Source organism: Pempheris klunzingeri, chromosome 20, assembly GCF_042242105.1.
Source record: "Pempheris klunzingeri isolate RE-2024b chromosome 20, fPemKlu1.hap1, whole genome shotgun sequence".
In the NCBI taxonomy this organism is placed as follows: domain Eukaryota; kingdom Metazoa; phylum Chordata; class Actinopteri; order Acropomatiformes; family Pempheridae; genus Pempheris; species Pempheris klunzingeri.
In genome coordinates, this window is record NC_092031.1 from 8153988 (window position 1) to 8169071 (window position 15084).

At 40.6% G+C, this 15084-nt stretch overlaps 2 protein-coding genes across 2 annotated transcripts; one reads left to right on the top strand and one right to left on the bottom strand.

Annotated features, from left to right (window-relative positions):
* Nucleotides 1-2405: 2405 nt before the first annotated feature.
* On the bottom strand, nt 2406-8848 carry scd (stearoyl-CoA desaturase (delta-9-desaturase)). The gene is made up of 6 exons (XM_070851914.1): nt 8782-8848; nt 8247-8502; nt 7126-7256; nt 6800-7005; nt 6158-6390; nt 2406-4830 (listed from the first exon to the last, which is right to left on the bottom strand). The coding sequence occupies exons 2-6, from the start codon at nt 8476-8478 to the stop codon at nt 4631-4633; spliced, it is 1002 nt and encodes a 333-aa protein (XP_070708015.1). The 5' UTR covers nt 8479-8502; nt 8782-8848; the 3' UTR covers nt 2406-4630.
* Nucleotides 8849-9784: 936 nt separating this feature from the next.
* Nucleotides 9785-15040, top strand: dnajb12b (DnaJ heat shock protein family (Hsp40) member B12b). Its single transcript, XM_070851671.1, has 9 exons — nt 9785-9934; nt 11610-11787; nt 11890-12035; nt 12138-12311; nt 12425-12495; nt 12701-12810; nt 13286-13458; nt 13595-13736; nt 13869-15040. The coding sequence occupies exons 1-8, from the start codon at nt 9802-9804 to the stop codon at nt 13714-13716; spliced, it is 1107 nt and encodes a 368-aa protein (XP_070707772.1). The 5' UTR covers nt 9785-9801; the 3' UTR covers nt 13717-13736; nt 13869-15040.
* Nucleotides 15041-15084: the final 44 nt, after the last annotated feature.

Here is a 15084-nt window from a genome sequence, read left to right on the forward strand (position 1 = left end):
TATACAAACACCACCAACAAATACATTTTAAAGTATTATTATAGTTGAGGTCACCCAGCAGTATGTAATGTAGTTTAAATTATATTTATTATAATCCAATAATGTGATATATATGGACCATTTTAACCCTTTGGTGCTTTAATAAGTATATTTTGATAACAGTATTATACTTTGACTTAAGTACAATTGTTAATGACACAGTATTGATGCTTTCACTTCAGTAAGATATTTGAGTACTGAAAGACTAAACTGAGCAGTGTGGTACAATGTAACTAAGCACATTCACCCAACTACTGTACTGAAGTACAGATTTACATATATAGGGAAATGTTCTTCTCACCTTTTTAGTTGTAGTTAAAATTAGCTCCATCGAAACCAGCTGCATCCTTAAAATGCAGCATAGAACGAGGCTATTCTGCATAGAGGGAGTACTTTTACTTTTGTGTCATTACATTGTGATATCATTGCTTTTGCTTAAGTGAATGATGTGATTATTTCTTCCACCACTGGATTTGATGGCTGCTACCAACAAGTATTATCAAAATCAATCGATTCACTGTTAAAAACAAAATATCCAATATACAATGGTATAAAATCCCCCCTTTTGCTTCATAAATGACTTAAATGATTAACTAATTGATTAAGTGAGTAATTGTTTTAGCATTGTTTTAACTTTTCTTGACATAAACTGCCGTTTTGGAGGCAATTATAGCATCTACAAACCATGTCCTCCACAGTCTGATGTAATAATAACTGGTCTCTGGTCAACACGCTGGTCCTACATTCCTCCCTGCCCTGTGCAAACCATTTAACACATTTTTGGAGTGCTTTCCTCATCTGCAGGCAAGAGCAAATAACTGCAGTATTAAATAGCTGAGATATATTTGACTTGTACACTGATGTCAGCGGCAAAACTGGCTGTGTTGAGTTCTTCACCACAGAGGGGGAAAACCTCGCCAGGGAACAGAAAAGCTCCAGACAAGTCCCAGTTGGATTATTCCCAGAAAACTGCAGAGTGCTATCTTTTGCACAAACGCTGGCTGAGGGAGAAGAATTCAGGTCATTTACTTGAGTAATTTTAGCAATATAACAATACCCCCTTACTAGCAAAGTATTATCAGCAAGATATGCTTCAGTATCAACAGCAAATGTGTTTTAAAAGTTTTAGAAAGTTGTGTTGAGGATGAAAGTTTACAAGTGGTAGAAAGTAATTGAGTACATTTACTCAAATACCATAATTAAGTATGATTTTGAGGTACTTCTACTTTCATTTTATGCAACAATATACTTCTACCTCACCACATTTTAATCCATTATGGGAAATGTAAACATTTTATACCCTGAAATTAAGATGATCTTTTAAATTCAGGTTGCAACTGACCATTTTTTTCTTTTTGATTAATCTGATGAATATTTTCTAATTATGATTTCTGATTATTCACTTGATCTGTTAAATGTCCATCCGCTAGTTTCCCAGATCCCACGCTGAGGTGTCCAAATGTCTCATTTTGTCAAACTGTCTGCACTCCAAAATATTTAGTTTCCAATAATACAAATCAGAGAAACAATTTTAAATGTTAGTGCAATAATAATGATTACTCAATAGAATGTAAATGTATGACATTGACGAAGCCTTCCAGAGTAAGTGCATTACTTTTGAGTACATTATTTAGCTGATAATGTTTCACTTTTACTTAAGTAACACTTTAAATTAAGTAACAGTTTATATGTAGTGGAATAGGCTATTTTAACATTTAATTACTGCTGCTTTTACTTTAGTAAAGGATCTGAGTAGTTCTGCCACCACTGAGGGGGAGATGACAGTACCAACAATGTACCAACAATGTACCAGCTGAGTCAAACTCAGCCAAAGAGGCGCAGGCTTCTTCCAGAAAACTGTGTCATGACAAAGCCTGACTCCAGTCCCGCTCATCATTCAAAGCACAGACGCCCTCTGACAGCCTCTGGCCCCATTCTTTAATGAATCAAGATTAAATACTTCCTGCAGGTGATTTGCTTCTGTTAGACATTACTGGGCCTGCAGCCGCAGCAGAAGATGGATCATCTGTTTCACTTTTGTCAAAACTGAGTCACGACAGCTCGCATTTGAAGACTAAGAACTGTAAAACTCCAAGGTCCAGATGGTGGAAATGTATTTACATTTGTACCAAATTCCAATAAAAAAAATGTAAAAAAAAAACATTTAAAAGGAGCCCTATGTGGAGAATCAGCATGACTGTGTGTGTAAAATAGGGATTCTTGTTTAATCACTAAAAACATGTCACATTAAAACTTGGCATTAATGAAGTGTTCAGCTGTTTTTAGCCAGATTTCTATCAGAGAAAACAAAGGCACAGTGAGTGGGGAAAAAAAAACAAAAACAATAAAAGAGCAACAACTGTTAATGGAATTAAGAGTGTATTGAAAATATTGTGAATTTTATTTCAGAATAGAATACAGTTGAGATTAGACGTAATCATTCAGAGTGACATCCTTTTCGATCCTCTTGGTCTTGAGGAAAATGTTGATTTTGGCGCTCTGGGCAGCAGGAGTTGTTTGCATGGCTTGTGATGTCGTCGGGTTTGGTAAGTGCTCTAAGATTTGACATGACAGCACCTTTGTTTGGAAGTTCTCATACTGAGATGCCGTAATGGGTTGAAAGCAGTTGGCACATCCATCAGGGCCCATGTTTTGCAAGTTAAAACCTCACAATTAAACGTTTGCACCAGGCGCAAGCTTGTATCTGATACTTTGAAAACGAACCTCTGGCCACCATTTGCATTTTTACAGTATCTTAATGTTGTCATGCTACCATTTGCCTAAATTAAATGCTTGTGTGGTTTCAGAGTAAAAACAATGTTCCGCCTGGTGCTTCAGCCTGTAAACATGGACCTCTGTCAGATTTGTTTTGTGGTACTTAAAACTTTTTGTCTTAACTGATAGGCCGTGAAGAAGATCAGGAATGGCTGCAAGTCATAAGGCATTAGGTTGTATCCTGACTCTTGGGAAAAACTAAAAAGGTGCTCCAATTTGATATATTTTACGAGACTGTCTGCCAAATCTTAATGGAGTGCAGAAAACAGGTCCAGGTTAAAGCAATATTCTTTTGTTTTTAGTCAATAATGAAAGAAAAAAACAAATAAATACATAAATAAGGTAATATAAGCATTCCGCACACCAGAATTGAGGATGAAATTTCGCAATAACAATCAGCTTTGTAGGACATCAAAGGGAAACCAGACCCCGTCTCAGAAATCACCACGGCAACAGTTCTGATGATCCAAAAGCGATGCAGCTCCACAGTACGTTACAAAAATAGACACAGCTCTGCCATTAGAGTCACCGACAAAACACCTCACTACAACACCTACTACAGTACATCCTCATGCATGGGTGGCACGTTGTTTTGTAACACCAGAACTGTCACATGACTGGCTGCTACATCAACCAATGAGATCTCTGCTGCAGATGTTTCAGGACAAAAAGGGGGACATGTTGGATAAAAATGTCAAGAGGAAGCGAAGCCACTGATGCCACAATGTTGAAAAACTTCCACGATGATGTTGAGGGAAGAAGCAGCATCGACTTAGTGTGCTCTAGTGGACCACTGAGATGGTTAGAAATATGTCGACAATTGGCACGCTCTTGGCACTGTGATATATTTATTAAAAACACCAAAAAAAAAATAAATTAAACATTGCATGGTTCTAAGTTAAAATTACATTTATCATTTTACTGTTTATATTGAATGGCAGTTTTAATCTGATGATAAATGTGTCCCTTATATTATGTGGAGAAAACACGATCCAATTGTGACGCACACTGCGCGCAGCACGTGCTCGTCTTTTTCTAAAGCCTTTGACTTTTCTACATTTTTGGTTTCGGTTTTCAGTAGGAGAAAACCAAGTTACACGCCGCAACACACACGACTCGGTTTCCATACGCTTTTGGCATACCGATTGTCAGTATAGTCAGGTTATAAGATCACGGTCTGGGTTCCCTCACTTTTCCATCGCCTGCCACGTTTCATTAAAGCCAAAAACTTCCTTAACAAAACAGATTCAAACTTTCATCCTTTTTTTTTTCTTCTAAATCTTAGAGCGCTCAAAAAGTGACTTTATACCAGAACTGTAAAAACTCGCTGTAAACTGCAAAAAAGGCAACAGTCTCCAACCGGAGTCGTACCTTATCAGCTGAAATGTTACTCCATATTACAATAATCCACTTCTTGTCTAGTTCGATTAATAATTGATTAATACTTACATAAAAATGATCGGCTACATGACTTTGCATGAAGAATGCACACAAAAGTGGCAAAACAGCGGAGAGTGAAGTTGACTTTTTAAACGTATCTACTTCAAATCTAAAACATCTTTGCAAAACCTTGGCCCGACTGAGCCATATAAACCAAAGGCCAAGAGCTTAGCAAAGGGTGTTTGTGTTTTATCCATCTTGAACAATTTGTTTAGTTACAGCTACAAAAAACCCACAAAAACAAGCAAAATGTGGTCAAGGCCCTCATGAAGCTGACTTTTATCCTCAGAGGATGAGAGATGTATAGCTGTCAAAGGACTGTGAAGCTTCTTCTTTACGGTGGTTCTGCCTCGAAGCCGACCACAATTCAACAATCTTAGCCACTCCGGTGGCTTCCGTCTCCAGTGCGCTGTATTCGGGCCTGGACCAGCTCGTGGGACACTCTCTTGCGGTCCTTGGCCAGGCCGAGGAAACACATACAGTCGATGAAACAAGTGGTAAGGTTCAACTTGCAGCCAAACTCGCTGGTTGCATAGTCATAGGGGAATGAGTGGTGATAGTTGTGAAATCCCTCGCCTGTGGGGTACAAGAAACAGCTGTCAACATGTCATCCTAAAAACCCCATTCGGATAGATTGAGGGCTGGTTTGGAGGGATTAATAAGTGACATGGCACACCAGCAAAGGTAATCACCTAATCATCGACTGTACGCAATGATCCTTTTAGCTCATGCTGAGATTTACTAAAGACTGTTGGCTGTTTTGTTAGTTAGCAGAATATCTCACAAACCACTTAACAGACGTCAGTGACATTTGGAGAATGAGGAATTATACACAACTTGTATAATTATTTTGTGATTTTACTCTTAATTAATCTTATCTTTAACATCATTGTTTTTATTTGTTTTATTGGTACATTTTATTTGCATTTATGTGTTTTGTTTTTATATTTTTTGATTTGATTTGTCTGTTTTGTTTTTGTGAAGCACATTGAGCTGCACTCTAAGTATAAAAGGTGCTATATAAATAAAGTTTATTATCATTGTTATTATCATTAATGCTATTAGAAATCTTATTATGATGTGTTAAAGTTTCCATTTATTCTACATTTGTGCAGAGACCCACAGTTGGATTAAATTCAAGCACAACAAATACGATTGGTCGTGGGCTGTGAGGTGATTTTGGTGTACTGGCCACATTTAGAATTGCAGGATCATGTGACGCCTACAAGCCCAAACAGAGTTTCACCTGCACACAGTCATCACGAAAGAAACGACTGTCAAAAAAAGCCAATGGATCCTTTTTTTTTTTTTTTTTTTTTTTTACATGGCAGTTGTGTGTGAAGAGGAAATGTGGAAGCCTTAAAAATGTGTTTGCTGCATTGGCCTGGTGAGCAACTTTCACAGAAAAGACCTCCGAATTCACATCTTTTAAAACAAGTGGGTGCTTGTTGTCACTATACCAGCGACTCCCTCTGGTTGGAGTTGGACAGAGTGGGAATCAGGTATTGACAATAAATTGATGACTGAATCTTCAGCACATTTGATACATTAAATGTTTAAATGAGCCTGAAACTCTTGCTCATTTGTTTTATGCATTTCATACCATTCTCCTGTCAGTGGTTGCCAAATTAATTTCAGATTGTGCTTTTTGACATGTACTGCGCTAAACTCTTAACCGCACCGAGCCGATGTAGGCAACAGGTGCACATGTGAATCCATTTCCTACTTTTTATCGACATAACTATTTGTTTTTATTTTATTTCATTCTTTGCTTTTTTGTCCTCTATCTAAAGCGCTCTGTGAAGAAAAGTGCCATGCAAACGTTACACCCTAAGTCACGAGTCTGACATGTGTCATCTGTTCCTGATGTGATCTCCTCTCTATCTTTTCTTTTGTTACATACCTATAGCGCTGAACGCGACAAACTTGTTCTCCCTGGGGTTGATGTTCTTGTCATAGGGCCTGTTTCCCCACATGTGAGCGGCACTGTTGACCAGCCAGGTGGCGTTCAGCACCAAGGTGTACCTCAGCAGAGCCGGGATGAAGTACGCCACCCACAGGGACTCCCCCCACAGGTACCAAGGCACGAACATTGGGACGAAGAAGCACATGAGCAGCACAGATGGCTTGTAATACCTGTCGAGGAGACAGAGTGGGTGGAGAGCAGAATGAATGGAGCTGCTTACTCAGTACAACGCAAACACTAAACACACAAATGTTCTGCATGTCAGATGCTGGATTGTTCACTCCCGCCTCCTCCAGCTTTCACTGAGGCCGACCTTGAGTCAATCTCGCCATGCATGAGAAGAGAGTCATAATTGTCATCTTGTTTAACCAGAATGACAAACTCAACCTACACCAGTAGTACTGGGTCAGCTGTAATCTGCTGTTATCAGCAAATAAAATCATGAAATGCAATTCTGTTTGTTTGCTGTCCACCTAACCTGACAAAGGAGTAAAGTGCATCTTCCAGATTAAATCCTTCTTGGTTGGTTTTTAGCTGTTGGATGAAGTATAAAATCAATCATTGACTGAAGACACTTACTTCCTTTGAAACATTACAACTTTGTCAGACAGCAGGTCATTGAGCTCCAGCTTGCGTCCTTTCTCAATGACGTCGGGGTGTTTGCGCACCAGCAGCCAGCCAATGTGGGCAAAGAAGAAGCCCCGCACGGCGTTGTGAGGGTCAGCATCTGTCTCTGAATACTTGTGGTGAACCCTGTGGTCTCGAGCCCATTCAAAGATATCATTCTGGGGGGTTAAGTAAAACACAGAGATTACACACGCTGCAGGCACTACGTGGTACTTACACAGCGATGAAAACTGCTATTATCACAATGTTAAGTGTGTGCTTGTGTGACTGCAAGGTACCTGAAATGCCATGGAGTTAGCAACACCGAGAAAGATCCTTAGAGGTAATGTGGCCTTGTAGGATCTGTGACTCCACAGGCGATGAGCTCCTGCAGTAACTCCTAATGCGCTTATCAAAAAACAAAGTGTGGCTGTGGGGAAAAATGAATCAACAAATTAGCGTGACCGGCTTCTACTCATGTATTCTTGTCACAAGAGCTTTATTGCACTAATACTGCACATCCCAACGTCTATGCATGAGGTATTTTCTGCACACTTGTACAATATGTTAGTTCTGGGAAGCTGATCCTGCAACAAGTGAGGCAGTCACTGAAAGGGAGATCACACCTGTAAAACAGTAAAATAGCTTTTTAAAAAAGCAGAAATCAGTAATATAATGTGTTAAGTAATGAGTTTGTAGTTTATAAGGGCATGATTAAACATATCAGCTTTCCTGCTCAATACTTCTGACTGTAATTGGTTAAAATAAACTTTCGATTGAACTGGTCTGTACACGCCTGCTTGTTTCATAGGAGATTTAACAATCATGAATGAAGGCATGTGACATGGAACTGTGACACTCTGTGCAAAATGTAATTGCATCATATCAGATGATGACTGGATGAATAAGACCATTTGATGATTGCATGTGTGAAAAGACTGGACGCATTAAAACCCAATCCGGAGGTGCAACCTCTGTGATTCTCATTAATGAGAAATGCACATCCCATTGATTTTTAACAAAATAATACAGGTACTAAAGTACGGTTGCGGTTTATGTAATGAACTGGATACTGAACTGTTACTTAATCAAAAAAAATGATGCTTGTTGTTATTAGGGAGTTGTTTTCCAGACAAGCATTCTCGGATACAGTTTCCATCTTTAAAATGCATGTTGTGACATTAAATCTCTGGTGATATATGCCTGATCTATAATCCCTGACAGTGGGAGGATCATGCACAGCTCTGTGCATGCACCAGTGGTGAGAAAGTGAACAGGGCTGCTGACATAACAGCTTTGATTCATGCAAAATACTGTATGTAATCCACTGATAGAAAAGGCCAAAATGGCTCAATCAGCACTGAGCGTTCCCACAAACACTGATAACAAGTAGGATTTTTTTTTTTTTTTTTTTACTTACACCAAAGCAAGGTCAAAGGAGCTGCTGAAGGGATGAGGAAAACTCCGTAAAGGGCACCTATATGCAAAAAAGTCATCAGTAAGACATTTTTCCATACGATGACCGTGGCAGGTTTGGGGCCCTCTTTCTCTTTGTATGTGTGATCAAACACGTCTTCTCTGGTGGCCTCTGGAAGAACATTTCCGCTGCTGGACTTGTGCTGCTTCTTCTCCAACGCCTCCGTCTCCGTCATCGTGGCAGCGGGTTTGGTGATGCTCTGAGCGGCAAACATGAGACAAATCGGTCACCACGGCGGGTTTTTTTTTGTTGCTGTTGTTGTTTTGCTTTGTTGTTAATGTTTTTGACACGAGCTAAAACACCCTCGCTCGGTGAACGAGAATTGTTCCCGTGCTGGGCTGGCTAAGCTAGCTGGTGAGGAGGAGGGTGGTCATGTAACGATGATGCTGACTTCTAGCTGACATACGACATTTGCAGCGTTGCGTAACTCTGATATTACACCTGTGGAACAAATACACGGCGGACATGATAAACTCACCAAATACCAGAGGAAGAGTAGAAACGAGATTTGGGGTGCTTGACAGATGGAGCTGCTCTGCTTGAAACAAAACTACAGTAACCCAGAAAAGGAAGAGTGATAGTCGACTCTGCAGCGAGCGAATCAATAAGAGCTGGAGCTGGAGGTGCGACTGACCAATCAGCGCTCGGATGCCGCCTCAACCTCGGGCTCTGATTGGCTGCCTCTTTATCTGCTGTTCACCTTTTATTCATTCTCCGGCCAGATGTATATTTACCTCCCCCGGAGAGCCGCTGCTGTTGTCTAGACGCGTATTGAATTAACCGCGCTAATATTTCCATTCACGCGTGGATTATAGCGAGGATGATAAAAACAACAAAAAAAAATCCGACAATTAAATAAATGGAAGTAAACAAGTTGCTGTACGACACCAGATCCAGCAGCACAGGACCTCCTCCGTACCCACAGTGGATGTATTTATGCGTGTTATATGACATCATCAGCACCCCCACCCAAAAAAAAAAATTGATTATATATGAAATTATATAAATATTTAAGTTATATCAGAGCTAAGGTGTGGGTAAACTACATCGTGGGGTATATATTTTAATCAAATGATGTAAAAACACAACATGTAAAAATATAACTGTGCTGTAAAATACGCATAATGAGATGACAGTTGTGACTCACATGAAACCCAAATTCAAAAACAGGGGATTTAAGCGTTGACTAGCACATTCATAGGTTTTCACATTCATGACCTACATTAAAAAATAAATAAATAAATAAAAGGATTTGTCTCCATCTAGTGGGGAGGACAAAGGAGCAGCACATGGAGCCAACAATTGTGAGTTTACATCATTTAAAACACAACTAAAAGATATTTGTTAACTCACATATCCGGACACTAACAGTGTAATAAAAAAAGACCAGCTGGCGTATTTTTATGACATCAGACAGTCTGTTCGTACCATCCGCGTGACGTCATCAGCAGGCGCGTTTATTTACTTCTGGTCCAGTTAGCGCCGCTGCTTCGCCGCAATGGAGGTAAACAGGGACGAAGCGGAGCGCTGCATCGACATCGCGACTGCGGCGTTTACCAACGACCAGCCGGAGAAGGCGCAGAGGTTCCTGGAGAAGGCGCAGCGGCTCTTCCCGACGGAGAAAGCGAAGGGTGAGTTAAAATGGCCGAGCCGAAAAGTAAAAGGGCGCTTCGGCTGGGGAGGTACGCAGCATCATGACGGGCAGCATCACCTGCATCCCGGATGGGCTCTGCAGCGCAAGTAGCCGGGGCCTTTTATAGCACGCTGGCTAGCGCCTGTCTGCCATAATGCTGTCATTTCAAATTAAACGGCTCCTGCTGCAGATATTGTTCATAAAATATTCTGCACACCTGCTCAACATGTAACAGATGTGGTGAGGGTGTCAGGGCTAACACCTATCAGATGAATGGGAGATGGATACGAAGGCCTCGAGACGACCAAGATTCCAGAAAGCCAAATTTCTATGTGTTAATATCTCTCTGTGCATTGGTTTTACAACACATACATAACATCCATAGATCCTCCCCTTCCCTTCAAACCAAAAGATGCCATAATACACACATGACATACATTACATAGCAAAGCAAAATACAGAAAAGTGAGAAATACACGAGAAAGAAAATTGTGCACTGTATGTGAATGTATTCCTGTGCATACCCATGCGTGTACATGCAGGTACATGCAGGTTATTACTCTTCACATCGTGTGAGACATGTCACACATGTCTATACACATTAATACAGTTATTACAGATTGCTGTTGCAACAACTAATAACAATCGGCTGAGTGCGTCTTGGATAAATTGTCATTATACACAAACACCTCGGATCACGGTACAAGTTCTTTTGTGTATTCCATGTACAGAGGATGACGTAGATATGGGTTGGTGGTGTATTGTCAGTATCGAGATGTATAATGTGTGTATGTATATGAATGTACTGGATGTGAGATGTTTGGTAGTATAGTAGAAGTCAGGTATTTGGTTTTGGTCTAAGGGACTACATTACAGTTAGTGTTTTATTATCTGGTTTTAGCTGAGCTATTTAATCTAATCACTAGCTATCGTGATGTATGCAGGTCCTTAATGTTCTCAGGCACCATGCTGGATTTCAGGCCTAGATCAGTTTTAATTTCATATAATACTTAATTCAATACATTGTGCAAATTTCCTCCTGGACAACTTGTGTTATAACCAACATTCAAGACACTGTAATATTATGATGCAGCTCTAATGTGTTTTTTGGGGATCTCAAAGGCTTCGCTACTGTCAGGTCTCAGCCTATATGACTATTCTAGCTGAGCTCCAGTCTTCAAAGTTGAATGCACCAGTAATCATCCATAAACACTCACACAAATAAAAGATTATATTCAAGCATTTGATCTAAAAAAATGTGTGATATTTGAGTTTTTTATGAATATCCAAGTCCAAGAGGTTAAGTTTGAACAATTTTCCAGTTTTAATTAAAGTTTGCTCCCATTGTTCATGAAAACCAAAGGAAAGAGGAACACAGGCAGAGAAAAACATTTAAATATTGATATGAGACTCCTAAAAAGCACCACAGCTTCCACATATTTTATTGAGGTCCTTATTCACCAAACAAACACTTTCTGTGAAACACTGTCTTACAGTCTCTGCTGATGTCAGGCTCCTTACTATGTTACCTACTAATACAGATATAATTTTACAGTGTAGCAGCCCCACCTATAGTGCCCGGCCTTCTGCTGTTGCTTTATAGCCTCTCCATTGTTAAGTGCTTGTCTAAGTATCTTTTGATTTTCACAACACTGCTGTTGTATCCTTTTTAGTGCTGCTGGAGCTAATAGCAAAGAATGGATTTACACCAAGACAAGGCAGCCGCTCAGACTTCAGTGGGGTCTCTGGGCCGCGACAGCGGCAGACCAACAGTAAGGATACCGAACCTGAAGAAAAGCCTCCAGACACCGCAAAACCCTACACGTCAGATCAGCTAGATGCTGTGAGGAGGTATGGCTGATAAACATGTAAATCTGGTATTTAGTTTACTCTCTGGGATGATTTGGACCAAACACAGCCCCTGACACTGAGCATCATGTGCTCTCTATGCAGGATAAAACAATGTAAAGACTTCTATGAAATTCTCGGGGTCCAGACAGACGCCTCCGAGGATGAACTCAAAAGATCTTACAGAAAACTTGCTTTGAAATTCCACCCAGACAAGAATCATGCTCCAGGTGCTACAGAGGCATTTAAAGGTGAGCAGCATTCACCTTCATTCATCACTGAATTAATAATTATGTCTTCAGCCCATCGTCACGATACTCAGACATAACTCCATCATTTCTCATTTCCAACAGCTATTGGGAATGCGTATGCTGTCCTGAGTAATGCAAACAAAAGAAGGCAGTATGATCAATGTGGAGAAGAGCGGAGGCATCCTACAGGACATGGGCCAGACAATGGAAACTTTGAGCCAGATATTTCACCTGAAGACCTCTTTAATATGTTCTTTGGTGGAGGTTACCCTTCAAGTTAGTGTCACTGTTTTGTCTTTTCACACCTTGCTTTTGAGATACAATATTTTCATTTTGTAATGCTTTCTATGATCTATCTATTAAGTGCTGCATGTGCTACATTAATCTAGGTAATGCTAATATGTACGCTAATGGGCGGATGCGCTACCAAAGGCGAGAGAGAAGGGAGCGGCAGCAAGATGTAAGTGTGGTGTTGTTTTTACAGCTCCTGAAAATGTAAAGTTGTTATTAAACAGTAGGGGGAGACATTGAGTCACCAGTAATTTTAGCCCTGGAGGTGCACTCAGCAATATGCAGTCACAGATCTTAAAAACAGAACAAATACGGTCTGGTGAGTGTGTTTGATTCAGCCATGAGGTGCTCACACAGACGTGGTTTCTTTGCAGGGAGGCCTCGCTCTCTTCGTGCAGGTCATGCCCATCCTCATCCTGGTCATTGTGTCGGCCCTCAGTCAGATCATGGTCAACAGCCCCAGCTACAGCCTCAGCTTCAGGCCGTGAGTGTGATCCCCGTTCTGAAATCCTGCCCAAGATGGATGTTAAATGTTGTTCCGCAAAATGGCAATAGGCTTAGACGAAAGATTATCCTCACATTACATGAAATGTACCCAAGTTTATGAGTTTGAACTGTCGCTGATCTGTAGATTAACTAGGCCCAAAAATGGATTTTCTTTCATAATCATCAAGGCAGATCAATCAGCCAAGAAACCAAACGAGAAACTTTTCAGTTTATTGTTTTATCACAGACTTTCTCTATGTTTTCAAGGATTGCTGGCTCGGTGTGTTGTCTGGCCTCTCTCCACATTGTCTGCCTTTTGTGTTTCAGATACACTTCTATAGCTTCTGGCCCATCTGCGAGCCATTATCAGCCATGAGTCATGATAACAGAGACAGAAGGTGCCAGATCTGTCATGTTCGTGCTGCGCTCGGTCATATGATCTCTCTCCCACGTGTTGTCCCATCTTGACGCAGGTCAGCAGGTTACACGCAGAAGAGGCTGACTGAGAACCTGAAGGTGCCATATTATGTGGCAGAGCAGTTCACCAAGGAGTTCACTGGAGTGAACCTGAAGAATTTGGAGCGGACGGTGGAGGATGATTATATTTCCAACCTTCGCAACAATTGCTGGAAGGAGAAACAACAAAGTATGTTTTCCAGGAAAACAAACTGTGCTTAATTATTTATTTAAACTTGAATATGAACCATTGCTGCTGCCATTATCAATTATGGGAAAATATAAACCATTCAGATTTTTATCACCTGTCACCTTGTCTCTTGCAGAGGAAGGCATGCTTTACAGAGCTCGCTATTTTGGAGACTCTGATCTGTACCAAAGAGCGCAGAGGGCTCGCACACCGAGCTGTGCCAAGCTGTCGGAGATCACAGCTTCATTACATGGTTGAGGCCACTTTCATGATTAAAAGCAAGTTCTCCAGGCTAAGATATTTTTCTCATTTCTGTACACATTTTGTTGTGGCTACCTGTTTCGTTTCGTTTCATTTCATTTCTCCAAGATCCAATGTTTTCTTTTCTCTTTTTTTCTTCTCATCTCCAGGTTTCCAGAATCAACACAGAAGATTATTGGCTGTAAATAATAAGCTTTAACAATCTGGAGACTGAAGATGACTCAACAAGCAACGCGAACAAACCAGCACCAATCTGCATCAAACTGACCACACGAACTGGTTGAAACCATTGCTGTGAAATTAAAATATAACGTTAATATAATGTTTTTGAAATGGAAAAGCCACTTAAAATAGCTTGTCCCTCCTGACAGGATACGGGTTTGGAAAACCTCCAGACCTCAGTTTTGACTGGGAGCCATGGAGCTGTCGGAGGTCACTTCATGGTTTTTTTTTGAGAGAATGCAGTATGAAACCAGAACAAGTTAGATAAAGTCGTATGGATGATATTCATGTAGCAGTTGATTAGATTCCACAGTGAATGCTTCCTCTTTCATTTTATGCCATCAAATCAGCGGTGGAGACGTGTTTGAGTGGGATTCGCTGATTTGACTTTCCGGTGCACATTCTGAAACTATGCAGGAATAATGTGAAACCTCTGATGAATATACACTCATGTCTAGGGTTTGTCAGACACTTGAACACCTGAGATCTGTCTTCTTCTGCTGTGTGTGTGTGTGTGTGAGACGACAACTAGGAAATGTCCCTTTACACTTTGCCTCCTTCAGTTGTATTAAAGCTAGAACTATATAGTGAGGGCACTTCACAATAAAAGCCAAGAGAAAGAGAGACGTGCCTACCCACAAAGTGGGACTTTAACAGGATCTAGTTCTGGAGTGTAATGTCTCTGACGAGCATCTGTTGGGGAAAAAAGCAATCTTTGTCACTTTTTAAGTTTATAGTATGCTATTTATTTTTTGTATTATTTATTTTAAAAATGGATTATCCAACTAAGACAACAATACAGGTCTTGCTCACTTTTTCCACCTTGTTTTTACTCCCAGATGAAAATAAATATGGATGCTTCGACGTGTTGAAAGTGACTCATCACTCTGAGCAGAACAAGCACAGAACATCGAGACAGAGGCTCAGTCAGCACATTCGGCTGGGAACTGGGAACTGGGAACATGGTTTCGTGCACGTGCACATCTAGGGGGACGTGCAGCGTGTGCCGGGCAGGAACAGCAGCATCACATTCTTTCACTGCAAATGTGCTCTGCTGTTTTTGGCAGACGCTGCACCTCTGCTTTCTAATTTTGCCCTGCGAGATGCAAATTTGACTTTTTCTTCAGTTATGAAACTTGTCAT

Coding starts and splice junctions, on each gene's coding strand:
- scd (XM_070851914.1), bottom strand. CDS start 8,478: ATGACGGAGACGGAGGCGTTGGAGAAGAAGCAGCACAAGTCCAGCAGC. Junction 7,006..7,125: donor CTAACTCCATGGCATTTCAG/GTACCTTGCAGT, acceptor TTAACCCCCCAG/AATGATATCTTTGAATGGGC. Junction 4,831..6,157: donor TGTCGCGTTCAGCGCTATAG/GTATGTAACAAA, acceptor TGTACCCCACAG/GCGAGGGATTTCACAACTAT.
- dnajb12b (XM_070851671.1), top strand. CDS start 9,802: ATGGAGGTAAACAGGGACGAAGCGGAGCGCTGCATCGACATCGCGACT. Junction 9,935..11,609: donor CCCGACGGAGAAAGCGAAGG/GTGAGTTAAAAT, acceptor TATCCTTTTTAG/TGCTGCTGGAGCTAATAGCA. Junction 12,036..12,137: donor TGCTACAGAGGCATTTAAAG/GTGAGCAGCATT, acceptor CATTTCCAACAG/CTATTGGGAATGCGTATGCT.